The following is a 16,879-nucleotide window of genomic DNA, read 5'->3' as shown; positions in this document are numbered from 1 at the left end:
AAAAAAAAAAAAAAAAAAAAAAAAAAAAAAGACTGCTCACCCTCACTGGTGGCCCGGAGTCCCAGATTCTTCTGGTAGACTTTTTAAGGTCTTAAAAATGGTCTTACAGATCTAAGCTCCACCCACAAACAAACCACCTTCCTGGGAACCACCACCTCCTCTGCAGGATGTTACCTAGGGACATTCTGTTCTCCACCCAGCCAGAGTTTTCTATGTGACCACTTCAGTGCTGACCTCAGTTACAGGAAGGCCTTTGGCCAAGTTTCTCAACTGTTCTTATCTTGGTCTTTTTGTAAATACAGTCCTTCGAATTCATCTATAAGCGCATGAGTAAGGTTGTGATATATCTTGTTAGTCCAAACCGTCCAGCCCTGAATATATAGCCCAACGATTGAAAACTCAAATTCACTTGAGAGCCTGGCACAGTGGTATGGGCTTGTAGCTCCAAACACTTAAGATTGGCAATACTGAACACATCAGGAAACTATGTAAAAGGGGAAAAACAAACAAACAAACAAACAAACAAACCAAACCCACAGGGCTCGCAAGATGGCTCAGCAGTTAAGAGCTCTTCCAGAAGACCTGGGTTCAAGTCTAAGCACCCACATGATGGTGCATCACCACCTTTAATTCTAGTCCCAGAGGATCCAATGCCACCTTCTGGCTTCTATGGGCACTACACATTTCTAGTACACAGATATATATGCAGGCAAAAAATCCATATGCAAAAAATAAAAAGGAAAAATTTAAAATCAATCTTTTTTTGTCCACAGCAATGTGTTTTAGGTAGAAGACATCAACTCAAATCTTGAAGGGTGTGACGTCATCCCCTGGACTCCATCTCCCCACTAAGGCTTTATCTACAACAGGGGCTAGCAGCACAGCCTGTTAATGTGCACAGGCAGGGGACCATGGGGACCACCTTTCTAGTCCAGTCTTCAGGTATGAGAGTGCTCACCTCCCTCCAGGACGGCTGCTCCTTTATGTCAACAAGGGCACCAGGGCTATGAGAGGACATCTCCATGTGCAGGAAATGTCTGCCTGGCCTGTGGAACTGTCAACTGCCAGAATCAGGCCTGCACCTAACGACCCCATCCAAAGACTCGAAGATGGCAGGGACACTATCCCCAAATGTAGCGCTGAGCTTAGGAGGGGCTGCTTGGCCACTAAACAGCCCCTGCATTCTGCAGTACTTGCAAGCCCCATTTATAAAGTTTAGACTAGGGTTCAAATGCTCTTTTAGGTAAACTAGGTTTTAGCACAGCTCAGGCTCTTTTGGAGCTTTCAGACAACACACAGGGACATGGACCATTCCAGAATGAGTGCTGTATGGCTACTTTTACCAATCCAAACACTCCCTTCCACAGGGAAAAGGCAAGCACACATATGCCACGTAACCCTGTAAACTCAGGCTGTTTAGGAAGCTACAAGCCTAGTGTAACTCCTTCCCCAAGGTTAGATCCGCAGCAGTGCACAGCTGCTGGCCAAAGGACACCCCTCAGCAGAGCTGTTCCAAGCTGGTCAGGATGCCCCAGGGATGCTGGATGTAGGCGTTACATGAGCTGGTGTGGGCTCTGGAATTAGCCCCAATAAACTGACAAGTTCACCAAACCAGACTTGAATGCTTTCTTGGGTATCCTATCCAGGCGAATGACATTTGTTCATGTCTCCCACAACAGAGATAAATCAAACACGAGGCTAAATGTAAGTGGAGAGAGGGCCGCCTAGTCTAGTGTGCCATTGTCACTGAAAATCAGCCTTGTGTGGCTTCAAGGAAGCCATGCCAGACAAGGAAAGATGAATACAAACAACCTGAGGAGCTGTGGGGTGCAGAAGCTGCGGGGCCTGCAGGAGGCAGTTCTAGGACAGTGAACAGAGGCCACAGACGCATGAAGAACGAGGGAGGCAGAGGCGCCATCTGCACCGTGAACAACTGCTGCTGTAATACACGAGGGGCAAGATGGCTGCTCAGCAAAATGAAACGGCATTTTACAAAGCAAAGTCCTGTAGGGCATTTAAAAAAAAAAACAACACTGTAAACTACAGATTACTGCAGGCCAACATTTTAATTCACTTTTCAAAGAAGCATTTATTACATGCAGAACCTGTCACTTCACACACTAATGTTTAACAGGTTAACAATATCTAAGCAAGGAATACTGTAGAAACCACTTCTTCCCTGGTGAATTTCACATTTTTTTTTTTTTTGAAGTATCCAATACCTGCATGTAGTGCTGACCACAGAGTTGCAGTTTGGCTTTTTCTTTCCACCCTCTCAAGACTTACCAAAAGGTCAGTCACTGGAACATAATAGAAAGTGACAAATTTCACATTTGACTGTTGGAAAGTCTTCCTCAAATATAAAAAGCCACATCCTGCCATGCTTGCAGGTCAGTTCACTAACTGTAGTGCCTACCAAATGTTAGACCACACATCTGAACCAGACTCCGGAGACTCAGCAGCTCCAGGGCTTTTCCACAGTACTGAAGAGATGACACAGGGCAGTGTCGTTTCTAACAAGCAGACAGCGTCTCCATCCAGGGCTGCTCCTGAGAGTAAAGCATGAAATGTAGGCAGCGCCATGTTGGGGCTTCCAGGCCGCCTGCTGTTTCTGTCCTACTTCCCCTTGGTGTTATTATAGCTCAGTTTCACTTAAGTTTTAAAAGCCAGACTCTGTTACAGTCTTCACTACACTCTCATTTCCTCTACACTTACGACCTGATAAATGTCACTGTGCTTAGGCAACTATAGTCTGGAACGTGGCAGTGATACAAACCACAGCACCTGCTCACTCACTTAACAGGGATCAATGATTTCCAATTTCTCTTTTTAATAATAAAGGTGGCTTTTCGTAGTAACAATTGAAATAAAATATATCTAAGTTTCACAGACTCCCAATTTTTAGTGGTATGACTGTGCATGTACTGGGCAAGCTTCTATTTGCACATTTTAAATACTTTAGCACTACAGATGCCAGTGGCCTGTATCTCTGAAGCACTACATACAATGGTGTAAATTAAATCTGCCAAAAATTCTATTATTGGCTTTATTTTTAAAGGACTACAATGCAATTATATATAGTATACAAAGTTTGTCAAACTGAATATACATGGTCTTAGGCCATTACTACTACTTCACTCCAATTTGGATTTAAATATAATCAACTTACAGATCTGAAATGAAAGCACTGCTTAATGGTTTCAGATGCATTTTGGTATTGAAAGTTTCAAGGCATTTTTAGAAATAATAAATTATGACTGTAATGAAGTAATCTGTGACCTTAACTGGTAACTGTTACTGACAAGTCTATGAATTAAGAGTACTAACCATTTCTAGTTTAAAACAAGCAAAACTAATAGTACAGAGTACTTCAATATAACCTTAATGGTCTAACAAACCTTCCAAATGGAAGGAAATACAAAATAAAGTTCACAGATCCAATTTCACTTGTACTGATACTCCTTAGCATCACTGATTTACCAGGTCAGTTCGCCAACTTTTGGGCTAGCCCACCTGATACACATTAAGGGGGTGAGCTCTTGATGGCTAACGCTAAGGTCTCAGAGATCCCTGGAGCAGCCACAGACACGCGCTGGCACAAACTATGGCTGTACTGGTCCTCTTTCTGCTCTTTTAACACTGATATTTCAGGGTTCCCTTGCTATAATGAGCCTGACTACAGATGATTTCCTTGGAGATATGCAGCTAAACCAAATTAAGAATATTAAATCTCCTAGACATGGGCTCATATAGGAAGTATTTGTTTACTAAACTGAAAAGTTAACTTTTAAAAATATCTGCAGTCTTTTTGAAATGCAAGGCACCAGCAGGAGCGGTCATTCCAGCAAGAGTGACTGAGGAAAACGGAGCCAACGAGTCGTTTCTCCTGTTCATCAGAATACTTCCTTTTCCTGTCTATGCGACATCTTCCAGATAGTCAGCGACATCGCTGAGCTGGGAAACAGTCAGGTCTTGTGTGAGGTCATCGAACTTTGTTGTTCAAAAGAAAGAGAAAAATCAGTATAAGCAAAGTCTGAATCAATCTGCATATGGTTAGAATTTAAATATACAATTTATAAAACTATAATTTATCTTCTGTAGCCTGCCTAGAGAGGCCGGCCCTGGACTAGAGATGGCTTATAGGGAACAGAGACACTGGGTGAGAACAAGTCTCCTCTGCAAACTTCGTGACACTCTCTTAACTACGCTCATCTGGTCCTTTGCATCTTTTGTTATTCTTCAGATACAGGAAATATTAAAAATAGAGTCTCTTCATGGCCAAGTAGCAATCTTGGTATACAACTATCAGTCACAAAGAAAAGTATAATTATTGTACATAACCTTAACTAAAGTTGTTTTATATACATACACACACACACACACACACACACACACACAGTTTGTTTGTTTGTTTGTTTGTTTTTCGAGGCAGGGTTTCTCTGTGTAGCCTGGGCTGTCCTGGAACTCACTCTGTAGACCAGGCTGGCCTCGAACTCAGAAATCCGCCTGCCTCTGCCTCCCAAGTGCTGGGATTAAAGGTGTGCGCCACCACTGCCCGGCCAAGTTGTTATATTTTTTAAAAAGAAAATCAAAAAGCCCACATACTGCAAAATCCAAAATCCTTTGGATTTATATTTTTTTACTCATTGTTATTAAACAATGAACTCATTAAGGCAATCCATTTTATTTGCAAAACAACTGAATACTATGTTAATGCTAATCTTAGACTAGAGACACAAGTAGGGGAAGCTATGGATAAAAGTGATGTCATAATCTACAGGAGATGTCAGCCTGCTGGGGTTTTAGGTCTCAGTTAAAGCAAGGAAAGACACAGCCAATGGGGCTGCGTTTTTGCTTCTCTTTTACACTGTGCTGCCGGTGCACAGCGACGCTGCTGACTTTTGTGTGATTCTGTACTATGCTCAGTCTGCTAATCAGTTCTAATAGCTTTAAGGTAGACTCCTTTGTATTTTATATGTATTTTGATCAAGCTTGCTGCAAATAATGTCAATTTGATTTCTTCCTTCCCTATTAGATGCTTATTCTCTCTCTTGCCTGACTGCTTTGGCTAGGTTCTCCTGCACGATGTTAAGTCAGGGTGGTCAAAGTGTTGAGTGCTGTGAAAATCTGAAAAACAGTAGTTGTTTTTCTTCCTCTTGCTTCCCCATCTCAGTTAATGCTAGCTGCTGCTGGGGATCAAACCCAAGTCTCATGCTTGGTATATAAGTGCTCTATTGCTGAGCTAGCCTGCTTATTTCTGTTTTGAAATCTGTGATATTACCAAGAAGATGAGTTAGTAGCTGACCTCTAACATGAATTCCATTACAAATGCTAAACAAAAATAATAATGCTCAGTATAGTCTTTGGTAAGACCTCAAACTGTTTTTGAACTCTTATGGATGATAACTGGCATAAGGGTAAGAGAAGAACCATCTGTTTGCTTATATCCTGGGGTAGTGATCACAGACAGTCCCTCACCTGCTGTCGTTTAAGTGTTAACATTTTCACTGTATAAAAGATACTGGTAAAGCTGGGCACAGTGGCAGCACTTAGAAGGTAAAAGGCAGGCGGATCTCTGTGAGTTCCAGAACAGTCGGAGACTGAATCTAAACACAACACCTCCCAAACAAACGAACAAACAAGAAACTAAAAAAACAATCAAGAACAATGGAAAAACTAAACCACACCAACAAAAAGAAACTGAGATGTAAGACTCATGCTTATTGAAGACAACTAGCATCTGAAAGGTGGAGGCAAGAAACTTGGTTTAGGGTTGAGGCCTGTCTTCGCTACATAGTGAGCTCAAGGACAGTGGGACTTAGATCAGGACCCTATCTCAAAAAATTCAAACCGGACAACAGAGAAACCCAATACAAAAAAATAACATAAACCCAAATTTTGCTTACTCCTTTTAAAATATCACCTTTCTTGAAGGCCTTCTTCTCATGTGATAATCAGAACTCAGCCTATACCCACCTTTCTTTGAAGGCCTGAGGCATCTTCTAATTATTCCATGACATGAGAAGGCAGACCCACCCAAGCTGTGAACAGAGATGCTGCAGCTCATCTCTGCTGGGTAAAAAACTCCAGTGTGGATCCTAACAATGGATTCCTGTCTTTAACCTCAAACCAAGGCTGTTTCCTTTTGCTGTCCTGCCTTGGGTAGCCTGAGATGACCAGAAGACCACCCCTCACCCCCTGGATCAGAACCTCACCTGTGACCTTAAGAGAGGCAACATCTGACTCTAGTCCTGATCCCTTGTGGCCACTCTTAACCAGAAGCAAGCCCAGAGGCCTGTCAGAGCACAAGTACCAGCTAATGGACAGCTGAATGTCACCGATCCTTAAAGGTTTGCTTCAGACTTGGAATACGTGTCATGAACTTTTTGTGATTTTCAACCATTTTTTACTAGTCATATACATTTACTAGGCCTCATACAAGTCATCAGGTGGACACTGGACATCCCCCCGCCCCCCACCCCCCGCCGCCCGCCCCCAGACTCTGGCACCTTACTTTATCACTGGTGTTCACGTCCTCCACTCCCATGGAAAGATCTTCTTCAATTTCTTCACCAATACTTAGCTCACTTTTTTCTGAGCGATGGCTAGCACTAATTAGAAGAGGTGGAAAATGACAAAGAACTCTAAAAACAACTACCAATGGCCCAAATTTCCAGAGATTCTTAATCTTCTAAGTAACATACAAAAGCAACATTACACATCAACTTCCTATGTGTCATCTAAGAAAGCTGACAAGGGCAACAGTGGCAACCACATGGAGAGCCTGCATTTCTCAAATGCCACTTGTCACATGCTACTCCTATTTCTAAAACACAGTACAATAAATTACTGTAATAAATAGACATCTCTAATCAAAAGAAAACTGTCAAAATACCCAGACATAGAATTTGAATTTTGTTATTTATAACAAATATTATTTTCCTATTAGTAGGCAATTCATACAAGAAAGTTACCTCATACAAAATGTTAAGTCAGATACAGACAGTTCCCACCCCCCAAGACAAAAATGTGCCTCAGGATAAGCTAGCGACTTGGCCAACAACATTTCAGCCACTTCTTTATTCTTCCAATCCCCCCCAACACAGCATACATACTCATCTGTATTGTATTATAAGATGAAGTCACCCCACAATACTATTTTGTATTAACTATCTTTCTGTACTTTCAATCAACATGAAAAAGAGAATTAAACATGAAGTAAACCCAATGTAATTTTGCCATATCTGTGTTCAGAAAATTTACATATTTACCTCAAGGTGTTTCTTACCTATTAAAATCATCAACATAGTCCTCATCTTCTCCAGTCCCTGGCAATCAGTTTTAAAAAAGGATAATGTTAAATATATTATTTAAAATATTTATTTTAAATAAGCATATTTCTTGAAAAAAACCGCAATATATTATTGAATATTAGTTTATGAAAACATAAGTGCCAAAATAGTATTTAAATGTTTTTTAGATTTATTTTATATGCATGAATATTTTGCCTACATGTATAGTATGAATGTGTGCCAGGTCTAGTGCCCAAGGAGAAGAGAGTATTGGAGTCCCTGGAACAGAGTTATAGTGGTGGTGAGCTACCATGTGAGTGCTGGGAAATGAACCTGGTCCTCTGCCAAGAGCAACACTTCCTCTTAACCACTGAGCCATCTCTCCAGCCCCAGGAATAGTATTTTTACCACATAAAATGAGGGCAGATAATAAAAGCAGTTCAAGTGACGGCATCATATGCTGACTAGTGAAGACCCTGTCTGTGTTCTAGGTTCAGAAAGGTGGCTTAATCATATGGCAGCTCACCATGGTGCTACCCTGTGACCTAATGAACACAGCTTACTTAGGGTGTAGCTCAATGGCAGGACATTTGCCCAACGTTCATGGATCTGGGTTCTAGACTCATCAACACAAAAACAGAAAAAGTGGCATAGCAGCAAGGTACAATCAACTTCTCTAGTTGCCCCGTTTCCACCTGCCATGACCTTCAACTCAACAGTTCAGCAAAAAATTTAAAAACAATCAAGAGAGCGTGAAGAGGCAACAGTGCGTGCATTCGAACCTATCACCCAAAAGGGCACTTGGTGCTCTTTCATGGTTGTGTCCAAGCACAACCAGGCCTGAACCACAAAGTTTTGAATTCATAGAGTTTGGTGCACAAGAGGTTCCAAATGCAGTCACCACACAAGGAGGAGCTGCTACTAACGAAGGACCTTAAGCTTCCTCACATACACAAGAATCTGAGGAGCTAACCTATAGCTCTCAGTGACAACTGACTGCACATTAGCTGTGATTCCAATGCCTTTTAGAGCAGTCAAGGAAAGATGCTAGAGAAACAAGACAACCACTCCTAATGGGAAAGAATGGCTGCTGGGAAGTACACAGGAAGAACCTGAGGGACCAGAGGAGGCTGCAGGGCAGAAATTCCTGGCTGGAGAGTGAACTGCTCAGAGCTGATGCCTATACTGTCCTGGGTCCACCAAAACATGGGGCCAGACCTGAGGAGGATTCGAGACCTAGAGGGGGCAGAATACTCTCTGACGGCAGTTGACTATTCATCTATCACACTCTGGAGTGACTCTTAGAGGTCTCCCACAGCACAGCAGTTAACACAGAGAGAGGCTCTCCACTGTACAACAAAGCAAAGGTAGCATGGTGGGTGAAAGAACTCTGAGGCAGCTTAAGCTGAAATCTAAGGCAGAGAGGGACAAGTTTCAGGAGAACATGTTCTCCTGAAGGGAAACAAAGCCTGACACAATGAAGACCATGTTTGAAACAACCACTGTGGAACAAGATGGGCTGGCAGAATAGAAGTGTGACCTGATGTCTTTTCTCACAAGAAGAACCGTGTGTAGGAGAGGCAAGAATGAAGGTTAAAGGTAGCGAAAAGCCGGGTAGATGGCAAAGCTGGAGATGACAGGTGAGAGAGGCATGGCATGGGGTGAGGAGCTCCTGAGGAGAAGTAACAGGCGGGGACAAATTTCTGGGTTGCTCTTATCTGGAATAAGGAGGCTGTCTCTATCCAGCCACAAAAGTTAAGGGGCTGCAAGAGAATGAGAAAAAGCAGGCAGTGTCTGGTCCTCATGGGAAGAGAGGAGGGGAAAATGTTCTGATAACAAACCCCAGCCTTGGCTGGTCTACAAGTGTCACCAGACAAACAACAGTGGCAGCTGATAATGTACTGGAGCCTCTAAGACCCAAGTCCTGTGTCTCCAAGAATTAAGACAATACAATAGAGGAAACCAAGTCAGGATAGCAGGACAGCTGGGCTGCAGTTTGGATACATGATAAGCCAAATGAATTCTCTGCCTCCTGGCATTTGTAGTTCATTCAAACTCAAGATATTTACTGACTAGTGTACTACCACACACGAGCTCTCTGCCTTCCTAGTTATTACGTGTTTCTGGAAGTTATGAGTTGGAGCACATATTTAAATGAGAGGCTGGTCCACGCTGCCCACAGCCAGTGACTGACTTTCTTCCTTCTGTCTATATGAGCTCTATCTCAGCCTTTGTCCTGGTCTGTCACCTGGTCCACCACTTGTTTTCTTTGCATTCATTCTTGTGTCTGACCAATATCAGCCAATAAGCTAAGAAAGAGTGGCTTTTAGATTTCTAAATAAACATTTTGTGTAACTTTTAAAACTTAATCTTTATTTTATGTGTATGGGTGTTTTGCTTGCAGACGTGCCAGGTCGTTTGGCTGCTGCCCTTGGAGGGTATCAGATCCTCTGGAATTAGTTATGATATAGAGACAGTTGTGAGCTGCCACATAAATGCTGGGAGTTGAACCCAGGCAGGTCCTCTGAAAGAGCAGACAGTGCTTTTAAGCACTGGGCCATCTTCCAAGCCCATAAATAAGTATTAAAACAAAACCAAAATAATGAACACAACAAAATATTTGCTAGAGATGATTTCACAGGGCTTGCCAAGCCTGACTTGCTACTCTACATGTTATGGTTTACTACTCTTGCTGTAAACAAGAAAGTGTCTGTTTAGAAACACATCATTTGTAAAGTTTTGTTCCTTTCTACCTTTACTGTAAAGCATGCATACTTATGTAATGTATGGCATGTCTTAACATGGACAATGTAAAATTAGAACAGTAACATCTGTTGATGTATTTCTGCTTTAATTTTGTGGTAGAAACAAGCTTGCCTGTCTTAGAAAACTTCAGGTATTTACTATACTGCCCCAACTGCAGTCACTGTGCTGGACTTTAATCTCTAGAAGGGTCATCGACCCAACTCAGTCTCAATATGTAGCCTGGCTGGCCTCAAATTTAGAGATCTGTCTCCCAAATGTTCACATCAAAGTTGTGTGCCACAAGACCAGCTCATCTGCCTACTTTTAATTTGTTAAAGTAAAATAGATTGTGTTGAAAAGCTTTATTTTAAAGTCATTCCTATGAAATCCAATTCCTATGAAGTGATATTTAAATCATGTCCAAGGAGAACACAGGAAATCCTGAAGGTTCCAAGTGATTCAGTCAAGACTCTAAAAGCTTACACTGTCTGTAGAAGAAAAGAGAGTCCGTTTCTCTGAATAACAACAAAAGCAGTTTCTTCCTAGGGGAGAGCTGCACCGCACCGACATTACCTGTGTGAACCTGGTACCACAGCTCTACATTCCTCACTATACACACAAGCTTGTCATGCACATTTACAGCAGAAACTGAGGTCACAGGGCAGTGCTGCAGCCACTAAACCAGACTACTTCTTTCTACAGGATCTGATGAAGCCCTACTATGCTGCCTGTACAACACCCAATCTCAACTCAAGGTGTACTCAAATACCAGCAGAGGGGGAAATGAAACCGTGTGACCTGCCATTTTATTCACTCCAATAGTCCAGTGAGAGCTGACTTCAGCAGAGCAGGGAACCCATACTTTGATAAAACAACAACAATGATGACTAGGGGGAGCCCAGCAGAGGCTTGGCACCAGGTGAAGCACATCAGAATGAGGGACAGCAGCACCTGAGGTGTCATCATCAAAGAAGGGGACAAAAATGCACTGAGGTGCTAGGATAAAGAGCGCCCCTGCAGGCGTGATCACACATAATGGGGGTATAGGGGTAGAGCAGGCTCACCCAGGCAGTGGACCAGGAAGAGAAGCACTGGCAGCCACTCAGCATTTACCTAGCAGGCCTCCAGGCCACTGTGAGGAACAAGAATGAGGCAGCTCAAAGAAATTTACTCTGCAAACGGAACAACTGACACACAAAGGAAAGCAGCATTTGAGGCCCTGAGCCAGGCTCTGTACTGTTGTGCATGAGGACATGGTGACATCCTGTGTAGTCTTCAAACTGAGGTACATAGTATTGGTCCCACTTAACAGAGGAGAAACAAAGGCACAGTTTGCCCTAAGTCGGGGCCATAGCTGGAATCTTCACATAAACCTCTCCATCTTTCACCTGGGTGTTCTACACTATTCAGAGTGGTTGTTCAGAAACAGGAGAGATACTCTGCACTGGCCCACGACATACCCCAAGTTCACAAACTGCACAGAGTACACGGTACTTTCTCCCCAGCCTACCTGAGAAGCAGTGCTCTAAACCCCCTAGAGTCCAGTGCCCTCACAATAGAGCAACTTAGTATCACACCAGTCTGCAGAGGACAGGAGATGGCTAAATGCCCCGGCTATACCATTTCTGCAGGGCAGCAAGAGGGTAAGGGTCTCTTAAGTTCCCTGTATTACACCAGTCTGCAGTGCCCACAACTCAGTTCTGTGCACAATGGCCCTCTAACTGCCATAGCAATCTGTTTACTTACACCTGCTCCAAATAATACAGCAGCCCACAGTTGTCCTTTCACAAGTATGAACCTTACACTAGACTGACTCCCTGTGGTCTGGATCTTGTACTCACAGAATCCAGAGACAACCGTGTCCCTGAATCAACTTAACCCAGTCTTAACCAAATCCTTCTGTTATACAGCTCTGACTAGATCAGTGTCTTCTGGAAGTCCTCCCTGAAAGCCCAGGCCAGGGGCATTCCTCAACTATAGTCTGAATACCATAAACCAAAGGTCTGTCCAGCTTGTTGCTACAGTCATCCCCCAGGGCAGGGCTCAACTCGACACATGACAGTTCCTCAGTGAATGCCGAACAGCAGCAGGAAGGCTATGGAGATTTTAATCTGGAAGATGATCTCAACAATCATATTAAAACTAAAATCAAGTTACCTAGCCCAAGTGATCCAATTTTCTCACCAACCAATTTTAGATCCTTCAGGACTGTGTTTCCCCTTTTACCTGTGGACAGGAAAAAAATACTTGCATGAAAGGAACTCAGAACAACATTCTCTAAGCCACATCAACTTCTCTTTTTTAGGGGAGGAGGGGGACATCTATAACCCTAAGAATACAGAAAAACCTAGAAAAGAAATCATAAACTATAATCAGCAGAGGCTGGAATCAGGCCCTATCCATCCCTGTGCATTTCTCATTGGTAAAAGGAAAAGGATTCATGTGTGGAGAGAAATCAGATTTTACTATTCTTTATTAGAACACAATCATCAAAATAAAAACATACATGAAACCCAATACTGTGAAGTCCAAATGGCTTTGCTTCAGTTACCCTGCTGACTAAATACTGAACTGACTGTGATGGGGTGAAGTCCACACATGCTGTTTAAAGACTTGGCAGTGTTGTCCCGGGGCAGGGATGGGATGATAAAGATGGCATAGTGGGCTGGCTATCCTACATGGTGCTAGCAATCTCTCCTCTGGATCTCACACTCACTGCACCCAGAGTACAGCCCACTTCAGATGCAAGCTCCTGATGGCAGGGGGAGTCCTGTAATAATCACTCCATGCCAAAATTTCTTTTAAAAATTAAGTTATTTTAAAGGTCCATGATACATTCTTGGTATGGAACAGCCTCTAACACTCATCCTAAGTTGCCAATATTACAAATCAAAATTCCACTGGCGATACCTAACCTACTAAATACCTAGTAATACCTAGTCTAGTAAGCAGTACTCTGTAGAGCATTATTTGCCTTCCCTAGTGATCATGTGGCTGACTAGCATGTTGATAAAACACTGAAGGGCATGCATATTGCACACAGAGAAAAATCAAGACTAAATTTTGGAGTATTGAATGTGTATCACATCTGTAAAAATTTAAAAAGTTTAAGTCAAGCTGTAAGCTGAAATACACACAGACACAGAGACACCTATCAATAGTCTAAACCAGTTAAAAAGAAAGCTTGCTAAAAACTATTTTAATAGCATAGCAAATGAGAATACAAAATGATGACTACTGACTACATTAAGAAATGAAAATAACAAAAATATTGTCCAACTGATTAAAATTAGGATTTTGTAAAAAACAATCCATAGTAATTGTATCACATGTGATTGGCTAGTTTTTTGTTTTCTGTCAACCTGGCATAAGCTAGTCATCTAGGAAGACTAATCAGCTAAGGAACAGGTTCCATCAGACTGACCTGTAAGGTAAGCCTGCGGGTCATCATCTTGATTAATGGTATAGCAAGGCCCAGGCTCACTGAGCAGTCAGCGCTGCCCCTGGGCAGGTGGGCCTAGCCAGGTTCTATCAAAAAGGAAGCCGAGTAAGTCATGGGGAGCAAAGCAGTAAGCAGTGTTCCTCCATGGCCTCTGCTTCAGTTCCTGTCCTCATTTCTCTTCATGAGGAACTACAATTGTCAGCTGAAATAATGCCTTCTTCCTCAGCTTCTTTTTGGTCATGGTACTTTAACATAGTATAGCAGTGGACACCACAGTTATCTGGAGAAAAACGAAACCTAGAGTAGTCAAGTACTTACTCTCAGGATCTGTTAGTGAAGGGGCTCCTGCCAGGGAGCTGAGGCCACTCCGCAAGTGAGGTTTGTCAGACAGTGAGGCCAGACCTCCCACTTGCTTCCTAGGCTCACTTCTCCTAACAGGAAGCAATGGACAGGTAAATGACAATTTCAGACCTTGTCACTATAGTCTTTTATTCTGTAAACAAAAAAAGCAATTTAAAGAAGTTTTATATGTGTACAATGGAAGAATTTACAGGTCACAAATCATAAAGCAAACCTGCAGAGCACGAAGACTGTAGAGCAAGCTGTGGTTGCAGATCAATGACCTGTGCACTAAGTTTGTCAGTGAAGTTCCAGCTCCCTGAATTCACAGCTGTCTGCTATCTCTCTAAAGTCTGCACTTCTGCACTGCAGAAGCCCTCCTCCACTTCCAGAAACAAGACAGTCCAGGAGCCACCAAACTCTACCTCTCAAATGCACACACTGTCGGGAAGGACAGAGCCTGTGACCTTGAGGGTGTTAGTCCACACTTTCCCCTCAGCTCACTCCTAACTCCCCAGACACTGCCGTCCAGGCCCACACTGCACGCCCTCTTCATCCTGCTAACAACTCCTCCCTGGAGCCCAGACCACACAGCAATCCAGGAATTCTGTGTTCCCTTATACTAAGCCCTCGGCGTCATTTCCTTACACTGGTGTGTGCACCCAAACCCACATGAACACACCTGGACCCACATTCCGTCTACGTCCCCACACCTCTATCCTCTGTCCCCTTTATAGCTCACTAGGACTCATCAACAAAACTGTCAGCCAAAGTTACCTCTAACTTCCATATGGCTAATCCCAGTGGGTGACTTTCAGATGTCACTGCAGCTGTTGCCTCCTGTCCTTCCTGCCACGGTTCCTCAGTCTCCCTGAGGCTACCTGCTTACCTCCCTGACCTCGAGTGTGCTCCCCTTTCCACTGGCTTCTTGACTCCCTCGCTCTCTCCACTTTACACTCCACCCAGCATCTAGCTCCTAACATGTCATACTCGGGAATCTCAGGCTGCCACCCGTCTGTGCCATCTGACCCAGCTTTTCCCATTTTTTTTCCATCTCTGTTTAGGGTTTTTAACTTTCTGAGTATTCAAACATAGACCCTCGAGAGCCTCCCTGGTTATCACCTGGTTCTCTTGCACTCATCTGCAAATCCTTCTGTGATTAACCTTAAAGCATCCCTAAACCACCTATTTTCCATTGCTCCATCATTTTGCTCCTGAAGAATCCCGACAAGTCTGCTATATGGAAACCCTGCGTGGACTTGGCTTAGCAGCGAGGATCTGTGTGGGCTGGGTCAAGACTTCAGTGCTTCCAATCTTAGGCAGAAGAAGTCATATTCTTGTGATTCACCTCTATCTCTGCATCCAACTCACACAACCCTCTCCTCTGTGACCACACTGTCCTTCCTGATGTTCTGAGAAGCTGATCAGACCCTTCATATTTGCCAGCTCCACTCTTGGGAGTGGTGCAAAGCTGGGCTTGCTCACTCTTTGAGCTGTTGGCTCAGGTGTAATCCAAGAGGGCCACAACTACAGCCTTCTCTGGTCAGCTACTGAAATGGACAAGGCCTCCTGCACTACAGTGCTGCCCACTCTGCAGCATCTGCACAGAAGAGTCTTGCTGACTACCTGACTGTCTCTGAGGGTGAATTCTGAGGCAGGAGTCAGAACTCACTGCTGCATCCTGAAACAAACTGAAACCCAAAACAGCTCCTGCCACATGGTAGGGTCCTGATGTAGGCTCACCTGGTGAAAATGGCTCGTACCTGGTGTCTTCAGTATTCCTTGAATTATTTTAAGACATACTAGGCTTTGCTGACACAACATCAGATTTATGAGTTTACTAATTATGAAGTTATCAGCATATTACTGGTCTTAAAATATAAAGTGAAAGCATTTAGAAATTTTGTTTTTAAATCCCGAGTCAGATAATCTGAAGAAAAGTCTACTTACCAACCATAGGTTTTTTCTGGCTTAGGAATGGGATCGTCAAAGAAAGAGTCTCCTTCCACGTCATCTTCATCGGGACACACAGCACCTCTGTCCTTGGCATCCACAGTGCTGCTGCTTAAGAAAGATGCACCTCTTGTTTCATGGGCCAGTGAGTGCAGGCTGCTTTTACTCCTGGACTCTGACAAGGAGACACTTGGCTCACTCTGACTGGTCTCACTGCTGGTCTTCTGAAAAGAGGGACGAGAACTCCTCTTGGTTATAAAGCTTCTAAGACAGTTTCAACAAGAGTCAACACATGGGCATGTGCATTGTATGTATGCAGTGTGTGTCTGGCCTTTAACAACAGAATCTGCACTGTAACCCTGTGGTTTCCTACTTCATCCCGAGGCTTCCTGACATGACAAAATGTTAAAGAAAGATGGTTACATTATTTCTTCCCTTCCTTTCTAAATGAACAAGTCTTTACTATGTCTATCTTGCTTAACAACTCTCAATCATGACAGCTTCCCTTTTTCATCCTGTATGAGTGTTACTGTTGCACAAAATATCTTAACACACGTTCATCTTACAACCAGGAAAGAACATTAAAGTTAAGAAGACTATGTCACAAAATAAACCAAGCTGCACTATTCATCAAGAGAGCAGTATTCTACCCAACACCAAATAAAATGTGAATGCTCACATTGACAACAAGCAGACCCGGACTACAGGAATTACCTTAACTCAGGCTTGCTGGGCTATCTACTGAGCCGCGCCCCATAAAATGTACACAAGCAAGCACATAAATCCTTTTTGTATTGTATTCCTGCCCTACTGATGCAGTCAGGTCAGCATGAACTATTACAGTGTTTGGTCTACCCTGAGAACCACAGCATGGTTTTAGTCTATACCTCTTTTAGTCCCAAAACACTAAATTAAGCTATATTAATAATAACTACAACAAATAATGCCAGTAGTAACAGCAGTGGCTAATACTCATGGACAGTTCCAAATGCTGTGAATGCTGTGCCTGCATCAGTCTTTAGGCTATACATGTGCTATCTATACATGTGCTATCTGTACAAGTGCTGTCTCTACACGTGCTGTCTCTACACGTGCTGTCTCTACACGT

General features: G+C 43.1%; 1 protein-coding gene across 3 annotated transcripts in view; it reads right to left on the bottom strand.

Moving 5' to 3' along the window:
* Positions 1 to 2,047: 2,047 nt before the first annotated feature.
* The window catches only part of Fgfr1op (FGFR1 oncogene partner), a 30,236-nt gene continuing 15,404 nt past the window's right edge, over positions 2,048 to 16,879 (bottom strand). For 2 of the 3 annotated variants that reach the window (XM_028782627.1, XM_028782628.1), the window contains 6 exons: positions 15,769 to 15,995; positions 13,798 to 13,910; positions 12,195 to 12,263; positions 7,289 to 7,328; positions 6,515 to 6,611; positions 2,048 to 3,990 (listed from right to left, as the gene is read on the bottom strand). In XM_028782627.1, the coding sequence (XP_028638460.1) occupies positions 3,916 to 3,990; positions 6,515 to 6,611; positions 7,289 to 7,328; positions 12,195 to 12,263; positions 13,798 to 13,910; positions 15,769 to 15,995 (621 nt within the window). In that variant the 3' untranslated portion in view covers positions 2,048 to 3,915. The remainder of the gene's footprint in view (positions 3,991 to 6,514; positions 6,612 to 7,288; positions 7,329 to 12,194; positions 12,264 to 13,797; positions 13,911 to 15,768; positions 15,996 to 16,879) is intronic. The other variant, XM_028782629.1, reaches the window with a different exon arrangement.

The sequence above is a fragment of the Grammomys surdaster genome, unplaced genomic scaffold, assembly GCF_004785775.1.
Source record: "Grammomys surdaster isolate TR1022 unplaced genomic scaffold, NIH_TR_1.0 810, whole genome shotgun sequence".
NCBI classification, from domain to species: domain Eukaryota; kingdom Metazoa; phylum Chordata; class Mammalia; order Rodentia; family Muridae; genus Grammomys; species Grammomys surdaster.
This window is presented reverse-complemented; position numbering and strand designations above follow the sequence as displayed.